At 45.7% G+C, this 19,752-nt stretch overlaps 1 protein-coding gene across 3 annotated transcripts in view; it reads left to right on the top strand.

Annotated features, from left to right (window-relative positions):
* cpne1 (copine I) overlaps positions 1-19,198 on the top strand; it is a 37,165-nt gene extending 17,967 nt beyond the window's left edge. The window contains exons 1-16 of one of the 3 annotated variants that reach the window (XM_084445986.1): positions 403-525; positions 1,000-1,131; positions 1,318-1,497; positions 2,882-2,956; positions 3,207-3,278; positions 3,525-3,608; positions 5,659-5,748; positions 8,693-8,788; positions 9,207-9,293; positions 9,827-9,886; positions 11,018-11,151; positions 15,522-15,628; positions 15,999-16,132; positions 16,329-16,460; positions 17,036-17,140; positions 17,543-19,198. In XM_084445986.1, the coding sequence (XP_084302112.1) occupies positions 1,000-1,131; positions 1,318-1,497; positions 2,882-2,956; positions 3,207-3,278; positions 3,525-3,608; positions 5,659-5,748; positions 8,693-8,788; positions 9,207-9,293; positions 9,827-9,886; positions 11,018-11,151; positions 15,522-15,628; positions 15,999-16,132; positions 16,329-16,460; positions 17,036-17,140; positions 17,543-17,656 (1,602 nt within the window). In that variant the 5' untranslated portion in view covers positions 403-525 and the 3' untranslated portion in view covers positions 17,657-19,198. Of the gene's footprint in view, positions 1-402; positions 526-999; positions 1,132-1,317; positions 1,498-2,881; positions 2,957-3,206; positions 3,279-3,524; positions 3,609-5,658; positions 5,749-8,692; positions 8,789-8,846; positions 8,946-9,206; positions 9,294-9,826; positions 9,887-11,017; positions 11,152-15,521; positions 15,629-15,998; positions 16,133-16,328; positions 16,461-17,035; positions 17,141-17,542 lie in introns of those variants that run through there. The other 2 variants (XM_084445984.1, XM_084445985.1) reach the window with 2 other exon arrangements.
* Positions 19,199-19,752: the final 554 nt, after the last annotated feature.

The following is a 19,752-nucleotide window of genomic DNA, read 5'->3' on the forward strand; positions in this document are numbered from 1 at the left end:
GACCGTTAAGATAATAGGCTACATAAAATAACCGCAGATAACCAGAAGCTACATCGCTGTGTGAGCGGTCCTTCCTAAATCCATGGGTCATTCTCGGTCCTTTCCTGTAGGCGAACCTGGTTCGAACTAAGCATCCGGCGAATCCGGTTACATTAGTATTGTAAGCTGAATGGAAAATAAACATATGCAGTTCTGTGATTATTAACGTTATAGCCTATTGATAGGCTTATGTTCGAGCGTGAGACGTTATAGTGAGACGAGCATGCATTTACCCACTTCCGCATTTTTTTCTTGCCCTGTGAGATGCCTCTCCTGCCCAATGGAAGCGCTTGCTGCTGACAGTTTATCCAATGATAGGGCTTTTATGCTGTTCATGTGCCACACCTTTTTTAGGTCACTACACTACAGTCGAAAGTCAGATCTTCAGTTGTATCTTCAATAATAGCTGACGTTATTGAACGTAGAGTTACGTGGCATTTATATCCATCTCATAGTATTTTGGACTTGGCAGTACGGTGCGATAAGGTAATCTTTATGAAATCAGATTTTAATATAGTTCTCGTTTGAAGTGGTTGTTGCGAAACGCTGGTTTTGACTAATCCCCTTTGCTTTTGAGGTTCGATCTGCTCGCGACTGCACGACACTTGTGTGAACTAGGCTAGGCTACTAGGTTTTTTTGCACTTTGCATCTTCAAATGTCAAAGTGTTGTTGGAAGTTGTGGTTGTTTGATCTTGATCTGTGATGGTTGACGATGGTTACACAAAGAGTGTAGCCTATGTTTAATGACTGTGGCTACACCCAGCGGACGTCATGTTTCCGATTGCAGTAGGCTACCCTTGTATGATTACCCCGTACAGGCTCCTAACCCACAGGGAGCTCCCACGCCCACCTACAGGAACCGGGATTTTCCGTCGATCGTTAACGCCTGGTTACAGATTCTTGTTTGCAGATATTGAAAGTGTACATTTATACAGCAATCTCTCTTGTGTCGTTTTCAGATGGCGTCTGAGTGCGTGTCGAAAGTGGAACTCTCCATCTCCTGCAGCAACCTGATCGATAAGGATGTGGGTTCGAAATCCGACCCGCTGTGCGTTCTCCTGCAGAGCACAGGCGACGACAAGTGGACCGAGGTAGGAAGGGTTGTCTAGTCCATCTGTGACGCCCTCTACTTCAGGGCCAAAATGCGACGTGACAACATGGAGTAGGCAAAATATGAAAAGGAAGTAGAAAGGAGAGGCTTCATGTTTGGACTCCACATGTGTTTGTTGTGTTCTCTGTGTTTATTTTGTTGTGTGTGTGTGTGTGTGTGTGTGTAGCTGGACCGTACTGAGCGGGTGAAGAACTGCCAGGATCCTTCCTTCAGTAAGCGTCTGCGTGTGGACTACTACTTTGAGAAAGTCCAGAAGCTGAAGCTGGCCATCTACGACATCGACAACAAGTCTGTGGACCTCAGTGATGACGACTTCCTGGGAGCGTTTGAGTGCACCCTGGGACAGGTGGGAGGCTGAACTACTCCAGCTAGGCTACTGAAAGTTGAATGACCCATGTACTAAGTGCTGTAGTAAGCAAGAAAGTGTGCAGTGGAAGGTAGCTTACTTGCAGATTGCAAACAAGAAACCCAAAACCCTCTGAAAATGTAAGAGATTGAAATGTAAAAATGTGAAAATTATCTAGGGGAGGGCCCCCAGTCCCACCGCAAAATGTACCCTTGGCCATTTGAGACCATCCTGATCCTTAGCAGCTCACATTCTGTTTCTCTCTAAACATCAGTCTGGACAAGCTTGATAGGCATGTGTGGCCGAACAGAGTTTGATCAGGCCAATCAGCACTGCACAGCACAAGTACTGGCAGCTCCGGGCGTGGCTGTGTGAATCAAACCATCTGGCGTGTCAGATTGTGTCAGCCCCCCCCCAACTCCAAAAATCTTCCCACGGCTGTACAATACAATATTCAGTCAGTACAATATAGTTTTATTGGGCTTCCTGCACCACGACCTGGCCATCACCACTGAAGACACGTTGGTGACACCAACTCGGACTGCAAGGAATCTGGGTGTGACCCTGGACAACCAACTAGTTCTCTGTACACAACACATCCGTTAGACGCTCTTGCAGATTCCTGCTCTACAACATCAGGAGGATTCACCCTTTCCTCACTGATGAAACGGCGCAGGTGCTCATCCAGGCCCTGGTCATCTCCCGCCTGGACTACTGCTGCAACTCCCTCCTTGCTGGGGCACCGGCGTCAGACATTAAACCCCTGGAACTTGTCCAGAAAGCTGCTGCTCACCTGGTGTTCAACCACCCCAAGTTCTCCCACACACCTTTCCTTCTCCGTTCTCTACACTGGCTCCCTGTAGCAGCTCGCCTCCAGTTTAAAACTCTGGTACTAGCCTACAGGGCAATGAAAGGAACAGCTCCCCCATGGTCAAACCCTACAACCCCTCCTGACTGCTACGCTCTGCTACCTCGGGGAGACTGGTTGTCCCGTCACTCTGAGGCCCCTGTGGTCGATCGACACGGTCACGGCTCTTTCTGTCCTGGCCCCACAGTGGTGGAACGAACTGCCCACTGACGTCAGGACAGCAGAGTCGCCGCCCATCTTTCGCCGCAGGCTCAAAACTCACCTCTTCAAGAAGTACTACCACGATCCTCCCTCGTATTTTTAGTTTGCTATTCTTGCACTTTGCCTTCAGCACTAGATTATGCTCTTAGTCACTTGTTTTAGAAAGGCGATGCACTTGTGAGTTCTGGCGAGTAGTACACTGACTTTTCCTACATTAAATGCAATTATTGTAAATTGTCAGCTTAATGAAAACATCAGCTAAATTACTGTAATGTTGTGTGTGTTTTTGTTTGTGTGTGTGTGTGTGTGTTCCAGATTGTCTCAAGTAAGAAGGTGAATAGACCTCTGCAGCTGAAGAAGGGCAAGCCTGCTGGCAAAGGCACCATCACTGTGAGTAGAGAAACGCTGCTGAGCTTGTTCAGTACCTGGATGTATGTAACGTTGAGTCTGACTGTTATCAGGTGTGGAAATGTTGTTTTTTAATGGACCTGAAGTCATGCAAGCACAGGGTCATGAATTTACAGTAGCACAGGTCAGTCTTTACCAGCTATTTCAGTTATCCTTCATTTTCCCTGATGTGTGCGTGCATGTGTTTTTGTGTGTGTGTGTGTGTGTGCGTGTGTGTGTGTGTGTGTTCCAGATCATAGCGGAGGAGATGAGCGACAACAGAGCCATAGTGTTGGAGGCCGAAGCTAAAGGCCTGGATAAGAAGGTTAGGAGGGAAGAAGAGTGGGAGAGAGAGGGATTCTGAACCCTCCTGTCGCTGTTCCCCAGTACTCATGGATGTGTGTGTGTGTATGTGTGTGTATGTGTGTGTGTGTGTGTGTGTGTGTGTGTGTGTGTGTGTGTGGGCGTGTGTGGGCGTGTGTGGGCGTGTGTGGGCGTGTGTGAGCGTGTGTGGGCGTGTGTGTGTGTGTGTGTGTGTGTGTGTGTGTCTGTCTGTCTGTCTGTCTTTCAGGACCTATTTGGGAAGTCTGACCCATTCCTAGAATTCTTCAAGCAGGGAGATGATGGCCAGTGGCTGCTAGTCCACAGGACGGAGGTACATGGATACACCTTTCAGTTTCACTTTTAGTTTATTTCATTAAGAGGGACAACGTACATTAATAAACACATAGTGTAAATGCAGCCGATTTTAGCCAAAAGGCTAGTTTCCGTCGGCAGTCCCCCTGCCAGGAATTAAAAGGCCATGTAGGCAATGTAAAGTAAGACAGTACAGTACACATGGGTTAAAATCATCACAGTACACACAACATTCAGGGACAGTACACGATGAATCACATGGGACAGCACGAACAGTATACAACATTCAGAGACAGTACACATTACACAGTACATCATTTCACAACACATAATATCAAGACAAGCACATTTAACACACAACATTCAGAGGCACTAATGGTCACAACTTTGGTTGTCGAGAAGCCAGTTTTTCATGTTTCTTGAAGGTGTGGTATGAGGTCGAGTCTCATGTCTTGGGGGACGTGGATAATGTTACGCCAGCATCACCAATCACAGCGTTGCATCCACACTAAACCTACTGTACATCCTCATCTACCTTTTCAGTCTATGCGATGATAGGGCTTTTTTGCCACACCCTTTTTTAGGTGGTAGTCAAATGTCAGATCTTAATCGCTCACAGACTAGCCCAATCAGACAGCAGGACCTTGTGGTTGTTTGATCTTTGTGATGAGTCGTCTGAAACGGGGAGCACCTTCAGCCACAGGCTCCTCCCAGGTGCATCGAACTGAGCGGTTCAAGATTCCTTTGTTGTTGTTTTTTTAATTAATAGTTTAATACAAACACAAAACAGCTCAACATGCATACAATACAAACAAGACAAGAGAGAGTAACCTATATAACATGGAAACTGATTAAGAAGGCGATCCTTCTTAATCTGTCATCCATGTCCTTGTTAATCACCAAGTCCCTATTTTTAGTACAAAGTGACCTTAAAACAGATATTAACTGTAAGTATATAAAAAAATCTGAATCTCTAATAATAATATAAATCTTTCAAATCATTAAAGGATATCATCTCCCCATCCTTCACAATCTGTCCCAGTTGATTATACATATACCCTGCCAGAGCATATGGGGTGTGATGGTAAGGAGATCTCTTTAAAGGCAAGCTGTTTCTGTAGGGAACTGACTATCTCCCATGAAAATTGAATTAAAGGGTTATCCATTGTAGAGTTAAGCCTAGGGTCAAACCATAAAGATACCAAAGATAAAGTTTTAGTATGTTCACATAGAATCTTCTCCTCTATCCATTTGCAGCTGCCGACCTCCGTCTTACCCCATGACAAATGGAATCTAGCATTATAAGAAAGATAATATGAGTAAACATCTGGAATACCAAGTCCACCGCTATTTCTTGGTCTCATCAATTATTTGTAACCGATTCTAGGTGTTTTATCCCTCCACAAGAAACCTGTAAATAACTTGTTTATTTCTTTAAACCAATAAGAGGGGAATTTGATGGTACCGCTGATATAAGAAATTATATTCTAGGTAAAATATTCATTTTAATCACCTCTGCTCTACCCCATAATGAAATGGGTAGCACTGTCCATCTCTTAATATCCTCCCTAATTGTCTTTAAGAGGTGTGGACCATTTAATTCAAAAATCGTATCTATAGGAGTCCTGATGTTTATTCCGAGGTATCTCATACCTTGTGATCTCCACTGAAAGGGAGCAGAACCAATATGTGAAGGGTAGGGTTCCTTTGTGCCAGCAGCCATCAGACTAAACAGCGCCTGAGCCCGTCTGTCTCTTTCTATGCTGCTGTATCACCCGCATTAACCGCCCTGGGGATTATTAAAGTCTTATCTTATCTTAAATACATCTGACTGTTGGCTTATGATTACAAAGTCAATGTTTAATGGCTGTTAAATGTCATCTAATGACAATTATACAATATAGCTTCTATAGCTAATATACTGTAGCTTCACAATAGCTATTGTATACACTTGTACACTGGAAGTTAATGAATATAATAGGCTAGAAGCCTGTTCTATCACTCATACACGTTGTAGCGGTTTCTCTTCCTTGTTAAAGCATGATCATGATTCTGCCTTCCTCTGTCAGGTGGTGAAGAACAATCTGAACCCCTCGTGGAAGAAGTTCACTGTTCCTCTCCAGACCTTCTGCAGCTGTGACATGGACAAGCCAATCAAGGTACAGAGGCCTGGAGTCTGGAGGACCATGACGTAACTGACATAACACCACGTGCGCGCGCACACATACATACACATGTTTCCCCTAGAATTATTTCTGGGCATGGTGGTACGCACCCTGGAGGGGACACATGGGCAGTCTGGGGGACAAGCGTCGAACACTTCATTTCCTGCATTCAGATGAATTTTTATGCACCAATTGTGCTGGATTAGCTTGGCTGCTGCTTCAAATCAAACTTTATTTATATTGCGCATTTCATACATAGAGGCAACACAATGCGCTTTACAGAGAGCAATGGGGGGGTGGACATAGGTCCCACCCCTACATTTTCCAGAGGGAAGCAAAAAAACAGTTTAACCCGGGGGCCAGAAAAGTGAGCTGTAAAAATTCTTCCCTGACCTCTCTCAACGAGACGATCGAGCAAGCTCCTGGAAAATGTTTGTCTATTGGCTAAGAACATATACAGAGCAGTAAACATGGGCTAGATACTTCATAAGAGAGACATGACTAACAGTAGAGTGCACAAATAGTTACAGAGAAGTTGCCTACATGGTAGGCCATTATGTGTTAGCTATCCCTGTAGTCTCTTAATATGATATTTAAGTGAATCATATAACAAAGCACAGTAAGCACTTAGCAGAACAGGTTCATAGAGAATACCGCAAAGCAGAGGTGGGGAGACAGAAAGCAGAGAGCCAAGGTTAAAAAGGGGTGGGGTTAGCTGGATAGGGACAGCTGACGACACAGAGTGGGAAGGAGCTAGTCACAAGGAGGCAGGGGGCCTTTCCAGGAGCCATAAGGTGGTCTTTGGCCGAGGGGGGGGGGGGGGGGTTCGGGGGTTCTCCGGGACCTGCTACAGGGTGGCCTGCAGGAGATGGGGAGTCCAAAGGAACTGTTTAGAGTATAAGAGGGAGAGACACTAGGGAGGAGGACAGGGTTAGTGGCTGTACTGGACATCCACAGCAGACACGGGGGTATCAATCGGACTCAGGGTGGTCTGCGGGTGACAGTGGGGCATCCACTGGACCTGGTTAGAAGGTAGGAGGGAGAGGGAGAGGCACTAGGGAGAGGGATGGCAGAAAAGGGTTAGTAGCACGCAGAGCCACAAAAGCAACACGGATATTAAAACAGAATGTGCCAGTTGCAGGGCATCTGTATGCTGGCCCCCGTGTGAAACACCGTGTTTTTTTGCTTCCCTCTGGAATATGCAGGGTGGGGACCTATTGTGTTGCCTCTGTGTATGAAATGCGCTATACAAATAAAGTTTGATTTGATTTGACCTGTATACACATCTGAATATGCACACAGTGCATACCAGGATATACACCAATGTATAAAGAGGATTCACAAGCAGGCTGGAGGCTGCCTTTCTGTGTCTCTAGGTCCTGGCTAGTGATTGTAGGCTAGACTGAAAAGATACATGAGATCTTGCTTAAAGATTTCCATTGTTCCAGCCCTTCTTAGGTATTCTGGCACGGTGTTCCAGAGGTTGGGGGCATAGAAACGGAAAGCTGCCTCTCCGTGTCTCTTGGTCCTGACTTTTGGAACTGTTAGGAGTTCAGTACCTGAGGACCTGAGGGGTCTGTTGGGCATGTACCTGACAAGAATGTCTGAAATGTATTCAGGTGCACGACAATGGAGAGATTTATAGACTTATAAAAGCATTTTGAAGTCTATTCTAGAATTAACAGTTAACCAGTGTAGTGATTGTAAGACTGGGGTTCCCTACGTCTAGTCTTAGTGAGGACTCGTGCTGCAGCATTGTGTATCATTTGTAGCTTAGAGATTGCTTTCTTTGGTAGGCCTGATAGTAGAGCATTGCAGTAGTCCAGCCTGCTTGTGATGAAAGCATGCATGAGTCTTTCAGTGTCAGCCTGAGAGAGAAACGGTTGCACCATGGCAATGTTCCTTAAGTGGTAAAAAGATGTCTTTGTAATATTCATGATGTGGTTTTCGAAATTAAGATCCGAGTCAAGTATGACACCTGGGTTTTTAGCCTGGCATTTGGTGTCAATTGCCAGAGTTTTTAAATGTGCAGATAGTTTCTCTCTTTCATTTTTTTCACCAATGATCAGTACTTCTGTTTTGTCTTGGTTTAGCTTGAGGAAATTGTGACATCTGTACATTTATATCCATAATACATTTTAAGGTGCTCTGTTCGATTTACTCCACTTTTTGTAAAAAAAAAAAAAAAAATCCAATATATGCAATACATAGGTCCAGAGGAGTCCTAACTATCTTTACAGAAAATATAGCCAACAGTGTGATGCCTGTGGAGCAACTACAGAATTTATTTTATTATAAGCGAAGCCGGCCTGGCGCTGAGCCCAACCCCCTGAACGGCACCTATGGAGTGAAAACACCCACTTGTTTATATCTGATACGCTGCACCACTGCCCCATCTAGTGGTGGAAAAAAAATCTAACTGAGCACCTTTAACAAGGCAGTCAATCAAGCTGTAATTACTGGGTTTTACAGAAATATAGAGTTGGGTATCATCTGCATAGCTATGGTAGCTAATGTTGTGCCTCCTGATGACACTGCCAAGTGGCACCATGTACAGGCTGAAGAGTAGGGGTCCTAGGATGGATCCTTGAGGCACCCCACAGGTCATGGGAAACTTTTCTGAGCTGTGGTCACCGAGGGCAATTAAGAAATCACGGGCCTGTACAATTATAGGGTAAACACTGTACTCACACGACACACACACACACAGGAAGGCATTAGCAGACCACACCCTCCCAGGCGCCAGCATATCTTCTCCTCCCAGCCTTATGGAGTCCATATGATAGTTGTGACAAACAGTACAGAATGTCTGACGGGGAGAAGGTTTGTTCTGTCGAGGAGTGTTTGACTGTGTTGGTCTGTGTGTTCATAGCCCTGTTCAGCTACCTGTCCTACAGTATAATAACACTATCAGAGTTGATGTGTGTTTTGCTGGCAGGTTGTCTGTTACGATAAAGATGAGGACACCAGCTCTGATATGATTGGCCAATTCACTAGTACGGCTGCCAAGCTGTTGGAGGTGAAAGACCGAGCGGTGAGCCCCCCTCTCTGTCCCTCCCTCACCTGTCCTCTCCTGTCCTCTTCTCCCACAGGTCCACTGCTTTGACTATGATAGCGATGGCTCACATGACCTAATTGGTGTTTTCGAAACTAGCGTGTCACTGCTGCAGAAAGCTGCCCATGGTTCACCGGTGAGACCATGCTACTCTTCTTTCTCCTCTCTATAACATGATTAAACACTCTTCCTGCACTTCTTCTCCGCTTGTTAGCTTATTAACTTTAGAGTTTTTTCCATAATGCCCTTGTAAAAACCACTATGATGTCCAGATACCAGTCAGTGTCAGTTTGGGCCCATGTGATGATGTGTGATATGAAGCGTGTATGTATTCAGCAAGATTACTGAAGTGGTTGTGGGGATGTTGTTCGACCACTAGTCTGCGCTCTTCCCCCAGGTGGAGTTTGACTGTGTCCACCCTGAGAAACAGAAAAAGAAGAAGAGTTATAAAAATTCTGGAGTAGTCATGTTCAAGTCCTGCAAGGTGAGTAGCTCTGAAAAGCTAATCTGGAGTTGGGTAGTGGGGTAGTCTAGTTGGGTAGTGGGGTAGTCTAATTGGGTAGTGGGGTAGTCTAATTGGGTAGTGGGGTAGTCTAGTTGGGTAGTGGGGTAGTCTAGTTGGGTAGTGGGGTAGTCTAGTTGGGTAGTGGGGTAGTCTAGTTGGGTAGTGAGGTAGTCTAGTTGGGTAGTGGGGTAGTCTAGTTGGGTAGTGGGGTAGTCTAGTTGGGTAGTGGGGTAGTCTAGTTGGGTAGTGGGGTAGTCTAGTTGGGTAGTGAGGTAGTCTAGTTGGGTAGTGAGGTAGTCTAGTTGGGTAGTGGGGTAGTCTAGTTGGGTAGTTGGGTAGTCTATTTGGCCCTGGTAAACTGTGGATGTACCAGTCTCCATGGTACCGTGGTTGGTATGGTAGTCTGTGGTTGGTCTCTGTGGTCCCTTATGGGTGGTCTCGGTTACTTTAGTAGAGTTTGTATGATAACCAGTGTCTGTGTTTCTAACCGGTGGTGGTCTTTCTCCCTGCAGCTGGTGGCTCAGTACTCATTCCTGGACTACGTGATGGGAGGCTGTCAGATCAACTTCACGGTAGGAGGAGCTCACACTGTCCAGCTCATCTGAGATTCTGACCTAATCTACTCCATGGTAACTGGACATAGTGCCTATTCGACGATATCACGAGCCGCCATGTTGGTCAAATGTGACGTATGTGACATCAAATGGGACGTCCCTGTTGACTCCAATGTTAAAAACACTTCAAGAACCGTTAGTCAAAATAACAACTCATTAACCATTTATTTCCAAACACGAACTTGGTACTGATTTTGGTGTGGTCAAACTCATGGTAATCTCATGAGCTTGTAATTCTGATAATATATTGTGCCTGTTATTTTGATTATTTCGGTTCTTGTAGTGGTATTTTTATAGAGAAGTTTTAACATTGGAGTCAATGGGCACTTCCACGGTCTACCACCACATTATGTCAAACTTGACCGATATGGCGGCTCGTGCTAAAGGCCTATAGCCTGTATTTTATATCCTCTCATGGCATGTGCTGGATGTCCTTACATGCCCTGGCCTGTACTTTTCCTATGGATGGAGGATGGTGACAGAATGTTTAGCATTTGCCACGCCCCTAGCTAATTTCATTGGTCGATCGCTCCGCATCCATCCTAGGAAAAAAAAACTCTCTGCTAGCAAGGCTGTCTGTCATCTTAGCCACACTGTCATTACTTGTTTCAGAAAACACCACATCATTGCACTAGCTAGCTTGGCTATCAGCTAAAGCACAGCTGGGTATTTGACAGGTTGTAATTGGATTGCTTGGCTATTAAGGCAGTAAACATCCATTAATAGGAGCTACAAGCTGGCTATTTAGTTTGCCGTCACTACCACAAATCCCTCACTTTGGCTTCTCGTGTGACTGACAGCATAATGCTTAAATCTCGCCAATGTTGTTTGACTGTGATATGTAGAAGTCTATTCAAGAATTGTTTTTCTTTTAGGATGGATGTGGAGCGAGCGACCATTTAAAGTTGTTAGGGGCGTGGTAAATGCCATCCTAGGAAAGTAGGCCTGTACAGTATGTTTGACTATGTACAGCTTGTATCCTTATATGGTCTGTCTATGTCCTCTTACAGTACGGGACTGGCCATAATATTATGCCCATGCAGCTGTCCTGTACCCCTGCTAATGTTCTCTTGTCCTCTGTGTGTCCAGGTGGGGATAGACTTCACCGGCTCCAACGGAGACCCGCGCTCTCCCAGCTCCCTGCACTACCTGAGTCCAGACGGGCTGAACCAGTACCTCGCCGCCACCTGGTCTGTGGGCTTTGTGGTGCAGGACTATGATACGTAAGACCCTAGATACTAGATACTGCACCCTAGACACCAAATACTAGATACTAGATACTGCACCCTAGACACCAAATACTAGATACTGCATACTGCACCCTAGACACCAAATACTAGATACTGCATACTGCACCCTAGACACCAAATACTAGATACTGCACCCTAGACACCAAACCCTAGATACTAGATACTGCACCCTAGACACCAAATACTAGATACTAGATACTGCACCCTAGACACCAAATACTAGATACTAGATACTGCACCCTAGACACCAAATACTAGATACTGCATACTGCACCCTAGACACCAAATACTAGATACTGCATACTGCACCCTAGACACCAAATACTAGATACTGCACCCTAGACACCAAACCCTAGATACTAGATACTGCACCCTAGACACCAAATACTAGATACTAGATACTGCACCCTAGACACCAAACCCTAGATACTAGATACTGCACCCTAGACACCAAATACTAGATACTAGATACTGCACCCTAGACACCAAATACTAGATACTGCACCCTAGACACCAAATACTAGATACTGCATCCTAGACACCAAACCCTAGATACTAGATACTGCACCCTAGACACCAAATACTAGATACTGCACCCTAGACACCAAACCCTAGATACTGCACCCTAGACACCAAACCTTAGATATTAGATACTGCACCCTAGACACCAAACCCTAGATACTAGATACTGCACCCTAGACACCAAACCCTAGATACTAGATACTGCACCCTAGACACCAAATACTAGATACTGCACCCTAGACACCAAACCCTAGATACTAGATACTGCACCCTAGACACCAAACCCTAGATACTAGATACTGCATCCTAGACACCAAACCCTACATACTAGATACTGCACCCTAGACACCAAACCCTAGATACTAGATACTGCACCCTAGACACCAAACCCTACATACTAGATACTGCACCCTAGACACCAAACCCTAGATACCAGAGATCCTAGAATCAGAATCAGGCTTATTGCCAAGAAGGAATTTGTTTTGGTCTGATAGTGCATAATAATCAAGGCCGGTGCAAAATACAATAACATACTGTAAGTAACAAATACAATACAAATACAATATACGATACAATGATGTACAAAATAATATAAATACAATAACATAAGTGACAAATTAACAGCAAAAGATATGAAAGAGTGCTATAAATACTTTGTCTGAGAGGTGGAACAGATGCACGTTCTCTAGTTGCCTTCTTAGGCTGTGGGTGAAAAATACTTGTAGATAAAAAAAAAACACCAGATAGGAAAGCAGCAAATGGAATAAATGTACATGACTTTCGGTGGTTCAGTTTACATTATTTTTATTGCTGTGCTGCTGACGTGTTTCAGCCATATGCCTTCATTCAGAGCAGAACCGCGGAAAGTCTGTGTTCGGGGTGAGAGGGGTCTGTGTTCGGGGTGAGAGGGGTCGGTGTTCAGGGTGAGAGGGGTCGGTGTTCAGGGTGAGAGGGGTCTGTGTTCAGGGTGAGAGGGGTCTGTGTTCAGGGTGAGAGGAGTCTGTGTTCAGGGTGAGAGGGGTCTGTGTTCAAGGTGAGAGGGGTCTGTGTTCAGGGTGAGAGGAGTCTGTGTTCAGGGTGAGAGGGGTCTGTGTTCAAGGTGTTTTTTGAGATCTGCTGTTGGAGGTTTCTCAGAGTACAGTCGTTTAGCATGTCTCACCGCCTTGCTAAACCTGTAAGCCTATTTAGCCTTTTTAAACCGGACCTTGTCCGCATTCCCACACAATTCCTCATTTTCCAACCGCAGCTGTCTAAGTGAGTTGAGCTGTGAGCCAGGGCTTGTCTAAGTGAGTTGAGCTGTGAGCCAGGGCTCGTCTGAGTGAGTTGAGCTGTGAGCCAGGGTTCGTCTGAGTGAGTTGAGCTGTGAGCCAGGGCTCGTCGTTGTAACTAAACTGTCAGAGTGACTCAGTGCAGCATGGGGGAGTAGTAAGTACAAGTAGTAACAATAATCCTAAGTGTTCTCCTGCCTGGTCGGGCATTCGATCAGCTGACGGCATTTAGGGGCTTCATGGCTGAGATGCCCTCCATTAAAGTCGCCAAGGACAATAATGAAAGATGTCCGCTCCTCACACGGTATCTGGTCGGCGAACATGCACTGTGCCTCCTGCACGTGGGCCTGCGATGGAATGTAAACCTCCACCGGAATGAATGAGTCACAGGGGTCAGGAGTAGAAGGGTTTACAGTTGATGAAAAAAGGCTTTCAGAGCAGGAGATCAGTGCCGCACAATTACTGTCACATCTTTACAGCAGCCACTGTTAGTATATCAACTCAAATGCCACTACCTTTCATTTTGCCGGAGAGCACATCTGCTCTGAACAGCTGAAGGTCAGGGGCAGCGCAGAGATTATGTCCGCTGAATTCTACTCCCTACATCCTAGATAGGCTACTACACACAATACCCTCAGTAATACACACTACACACTCGATTCTACACCCTAGACATACACTCTACACCAGACCCCCTATACATTACTACACCCTAGATACTACACCGTTGACACTATACCCTAACCACTAAATCTTACACCCTAACTCCTAGATGTGATATACTTAGCCCTACACCCTCAACCCTACACCCTAAACCCTACACCCTAAACCAGGGGTGGCCAACCAGTCAGAGACTAAGAGCCACAAAAATTACTGTGGTACCACCCAGAGCCACACCATATATACCAGCGTTTCTCAACCTTTTTTTCAGTCACCGCACCCTTCATAGGTACTTAAAATCCCAAGGCACCCCAGTCTAAAATAAGAAGAAAAACGTTATTGTCCATTAAATATACATTTAAAGTTAATTTATTTAAAATTAATACATACAACAAGATATTTTCTGACAATATATTTTGGACTGGGTTGGGTTACGCTGGGCTGGACTGGACTGGGCTGGGTTAAGCTGGACTGGACTGGGCTGGGCTGGGTTAGGCTGGACTGGGCTGGGTTAGTCTGGACTGGGCTGGGTTAGGCTGGGCTGGGTTAGGCTGGACTGGGCTGGGTTAGGCTGGACTGGACTAGGCTGGGTTAGGCTGGGCTGGGTTAGGCTGGGCTTGACTGGGCTAGGCTGGGCTTGACTGGGCTGGGTTAGGCTGGGCTGGGCTGGGCTGGGCTGGGCTGGGCTGGGCTGGGCTGGGCTGGGCTGGGCTGGACTGGGCTGGGCTGGGTTAGGCTGGGCTGGGCTGGGTTAGGCTGGACTGGGCTGGGTTAGGCTGGGCTGGGTTAGGCTGGACTGGGCTGGGCTGGGTTAGGCTGGACTGGGCTGGGTTAGGCTGGACTGGGCTGGGCTGGGTTAGGCTGGACTGGGCTGGGCTGGGCTGGGCTGGGTTAGGCTGGGCTGGGCTGGGCTGGGTTAGGCTGGGCTGGACTGGGTTAGGCTGGGTTTGGCTGGGCTGGGTTAGGCTGGGCTGGACTGGACTGGACTGGGCTGGGTTAGGCTGGGCTGGGTTAGGCTGGGCAGGGTTGGGCTGGACTGGGCTGGAGATTTGAGGCTTTGAAATGTCCCAATGATGTCTGGCATATCAGACAGAATGGCTTACCATTACGTTTTATGAAGAAAAAATTACTCTCCCACTCGGGTAAAAAATGTCCAGTGTTCGTCTTCATATTTTCTTTTCGCTGCACATTTCTTTCCAGCCATTCTTTGGTTGTGTACAGTAGCCTAGGCTACGTTAGCTTTTGTCGTAAAAGAGAATGACCCACGCAAAGCAAATTATTTTGTTTACAATTATTTTTTTACCAAGGTGATTTGCTACCTATATGATTGGTTGGAAGTGGTTCTCACGCGACTTCCTCGCAACCTAGCGAAACGAATCATATGACAAATCTGCAATAAACTAAAATGGGCGGGAAGAAATGCACAGCGAAACTAGAGAGAGAGAAACGTTCTTATGGAATTAATACATTTCTTTTTTTAATGAAAGGATGGAAGAGCCGCAAGCCAACTTTTTTTTAAACTAATGGATGGAGGAGCCGCACATTGACGGGCAAAGAGCCGCATGCGGCTCGCAAGCCGCGGGTTGGCCACCCTGCCCTAGACATACACCCTACACCAGACCCCCTATACATTACTACACCCTAGATACTACACCTTTGACACTATACCCTAACCACTAAATCTTACACCCTAACTCCTAGATCTGATATCCTTAGCCCTACACCCTAAACCCTAAACCCTACACCTCCATGTTGTTGGTAAAGTTTTTGTTCAGATCTCTTCCCCTCCTTCAGAAAGAAATTCTTCTGTCTCCTCCTCAGTGATGAACTCTTCCCTCTCTCCTCTCTCCTCCTCAGTGATGAACTCTTCCCTCTCTCCTCTCTCCTCCTCAGTGATAAACTGTTCCCGGCCTTCGGTTTTGGGGCCAAGGTACCTCCAGACTGGAAGGTGTCCCATGAGTTTGCCCTGAACTTCAACCCCAGTAACCCCTACTGCCAAGGTAGCTTGACACACACCTTCACTCCTGCCTGCTCACCGCTGGCAATACAGTTGTTAAAGGCCTGTTTTAGAGGTGTGTGAACACCAGGGACTGTGTGGCTGTCTGGCTCACTGTGTGTGCCTGCGTGTGCCTGCGTGTGCCTGCGTGTGCCTGCGTGTGCGTGCGTGCGCGTGCGTGTGTGCGTGTGTGTGTGTCTATGTCTGTCTGTGTGTGTGTGTCTGTCTGTGTGTGTGTGTCTGTGTTTGTGTCTGTGTGTGTATGTCTGTGTGTGTGTCTGTGTGTGTCTGTGTGTCTGTGTGTGTGTGTGGGTCTGTGTGTGGGTGTGTGTCTGTGTCTGTCTGTGTGTGTGTTTGCGTGTGTGTGTGTGTAGGTGTCCAGGGCATCGTCGAGGCCTATCGTATGGCTCTGCCCCAGGTCAAGCTACACGGTCCGACCAACTTCTCCCCCATCATCAATCATGTAGCAGGCATCGCTGCCGGGGCGGCACAGGAGAACAGCGCGTCTGTGAGTACACACACACACACACACACACACACACACACACACACACACACACACACACAGATGAATAGCACATTTAAATGCTTAACAGAATATTAATGGCTGTCAGTGACTCATAACCTTTCTCTTCCTCTTCCTCCTGCTTCTTTCTTTCCTCCACCTCCTCCTCTTCTTCCTCTTCTTCCTCCATGCTCCTCAGCAATACTTTGTGCTGCTGATCCTGACAGACGGAGAGATCACGGACCTGGACCAGACCCGCAACGCCATCGTGGCCGCCTCCCGCCTCCCCATGTCCATTATCATAGTGGGCGTGGGCGAGGCCGACTTCAAGGTGTGTGATTCTGTGTGTGTGTGTGTGTGTTTGTGTGCGTGGGTACGTGCGTGCGTGCGTGTGTGTGTGTGTGCATGCATGTGTGTGTGCGTGATGATTAACTGCCGAAGCCTCCTGTAGGGTACTTAAGATGATCCATGCCGGTACCTTTATTTGTATTTGCTTTGTGTAATTTGTAAATTGTACAATTTGTAATTATTTGTAATCTTTAGAGCATATCACAGAGCCGGCAGCAATATTTCATTATCCATTTATATATATATATATATATATATATATATATATATTCATATATATTCATCATCATCATATTATATATATATAATATATATATTATATATATATATATATAATATATATAATATATATATATATATTTATATATAATCACTATCCATTTATTCATTTACACGACAACAAGTAAATCTGAATCTGAATCTAAGAAAATAAAAAAATGAAAATAAAGAAGTGATAAAATAGCCCCATGTGGGATGAGTCGACTTAAAATGACTTAATGTAAACTAAAACCCTTTTAAAACCCATTTGTTCTTTCATTTTGTGCATCGTTGTTCCAGGCCATGGAGATGCTGGATGGAGATGATGGCGTTCTCAAGTCCATGACTGGGGAGCCGGTGGCCAGAGACATCGTCCAGTTTGTCCCCTACAGACAGTTCAGCAGCGTACGTCTCTCAGCCATGTTCCCCTCTGACCTAGCCTGGGCAGGGCTCACTGACTCAAATATAATGGACTATATAATTTATACATATATATATGAGTATATATCTGGCTGATGGAACTTATGATTAATCACAGCCTATTATTGTGATTAACTCAACAAAACGTTTTTTAATCGATTTATTCAATTGAATGAGAAAGTGTGTCCAAACATTTGACTGGTACTATACTGTCCTCTCAACACTCTCTCCTTCCATCTCTCTGTCCCTCCTCCCTCTCTTTCCTCTGTTTCTCTCTCCGCTCTCCATCCTCTGTCTGTCTGTCTTTGTCACTCCTGTCTCACCGTCCTACTTGTCTGTCCATCTGTCTCTCCCCCCCCCCCCCCTCCATCTCTTCCTCCTCCTCAGGCTCCTAAAGAAGCTCTGGCCCAGAGTGTTCTGGCTGAGGTGCCCAATCAGCTGGTGTCTTACTTCAAGATGAGGAAACTGGACCCGGTCAACCCTCCGGCTCCCAAGGCCTAGACCTGCCCCCCCTACCTGGCCTCTCACTTCCTCCTAGACCTGCCCCCCCCCCCCCCCGGCCTTTCGTCTCCTCCTAGACCTGCCCCCCCCCCTGGCCTCTCGCCTCCTCCTAGACCTGCCCCCCCCCCCCCCCCTGGCCTCACTCCTCCTCCTGGGCCTGCAGCACTCCACACCCGCTCCACCAGGGGGAGACAGAGACACAGCCTGTATGCCAATCGAACAGGGATCACAGCAGGCAGCAGAACCACTGACTGGAAGCACCTCTCACTGTGTTGTATCTCCTCACAGTACCAGAGCACTTCTCCTGTTTTATTATGTCATATCCACCTTCTGTGACATATCTCTATAGTTGATATGGTCACTGTTGGTCTTGCAGTATATTCCTCAGCTCTCTCTGTCTCTGTCTGATGCTAACATGCTAACACGAAGAAGCATGACACCCTGCTAGCAAACTATTATGCTCACCAGCTAACCTCTCTATGCAATCTAACTATCGTGCTACTAACTAACCTAACCTCTATACAATCCAGTGCTATGATGCTGCTCTATGTAAGAGCTGATGTCGTTTAGCCACCATTTTGCACTTCCTCTCTTATGCTGGAGACCAGTTGCTGCTGAAACTCTGATGCAACATACAGTACATAGAATGTACATATAGAACGCTGAATCGCTTTAACATGCTGCAGTAGTATACTCTGCTATGGAATGTAATGCTGAAATAGAATACGCCATAGATATGCCATAGATTTTGTACCAAGAACCATATATAGTATGCCTTAGAGTTGTGATGATGGATGTCGCCAGTAGTCCAGACATCTCTCAGGAGGAATTCTCCATTTCATCTGATAGCATGTGTGCATTTTAATACGGATTGATTATACACTGTCAATTGTGTTTTTCATTTGTATTAGGTATTAAAAGCACTATTGTTATTATATCAGGAGATGTGTTAAATGTATGTTTCGGTCTGAAGTGGTAGGTTTGAATGTAGTAATGATTTTAATCCAGAGATAAAATGAGTCTACCAATGCAATGTTAACCTACCGTCATTCTCCCAGCTTGGTTTACAGTAGTAATCATACAATAGGCCTAACTGACCCCTGACCCTTGAACCTGTGGGTCTCTCCCAGCCTTTCTTATGGGACCACATGCTGATGGCTCTGAGAAAGAATTGTAGCCAAAATGTTATTGACTGGTGTCTGTTCACTATGTAGTTTAAAGGGATTTCTTTTCAAATATGGGAACAATCATATGACAGCATTTCCACGTGTATTTTTATCATAGCTTAACAAATAAATTATGATGTATCTACATAGCCAAAATCAAGGAAAGGGAGCATATTAACTACTTATATTGGACATAGCTGTTCCAAATAAAGAATGAGTATCTGAATAAGAAATGTTTGAATCTATGACTTCTGTGCCAAGACCAGGGCTGGGGTCACCTCAGTCTTTCTGGATTTAAATGATTCAATTTTTTTCAAATGTAAAAAATAAATAAATCATATTACATATTGAAATGGCTAAACTGTAACAGCTGTTTTGTATGACCTGATTAATGAATCCATTGATTCATATAGTTATAAAATGTTAGTTTAGGAGTTTGGATTGTGCCTTACATAATACATTTACTGATATCAATAACAAAAATGTTTCTGGACTTTCAACAAAATAAACATGTTTTTGACTTTGTTCTCTGATCAGTTAACTTGAGCTGAGCTGTGACGCGAGTGGTTCAGGTGCAGTTCAGACCTTGAAGGTGTGAGTTAAGTGTATCTAAGGTGTGTGTGTGTGTGCGCGCGTGTGTGTGTGTGTGTATATGTATATGTATACTGTGGCTAGGTGTGTGCTGATAGTGACTAAACAGGCTGGGCCACTGCATTAGTCCTCTCAAGCAGCCGGACACCCTAACGGACAGGAACGCCGGCAGGTGCTCAACAGTCTCTCCCAGTCTCACACTGTCCATCTACAGCAGAAGAAGAGAGAAGTGAGGAGAGTTGAGAGGAAAAACGGAGAGAAGAAAAGGTGAAAGATCATTCTGAGGTTCTGAGGTGTTCTGAGGCCCTGAACTCTGGATCCTAACTGAGAGTGATGAAA

Source organism: Borostomias antarcticus (genome assembly GCF_949987555.1).
Source record: "Borostomias antarcticus genome assembly, chromosome: 11".
Classification (NCBI taxonomy): Eukaryota; Metazoa; Chordata; class Actinopteri; order Stomiiformes; family Stomiidae; genus Borostomias; species Borostomias antarcticus.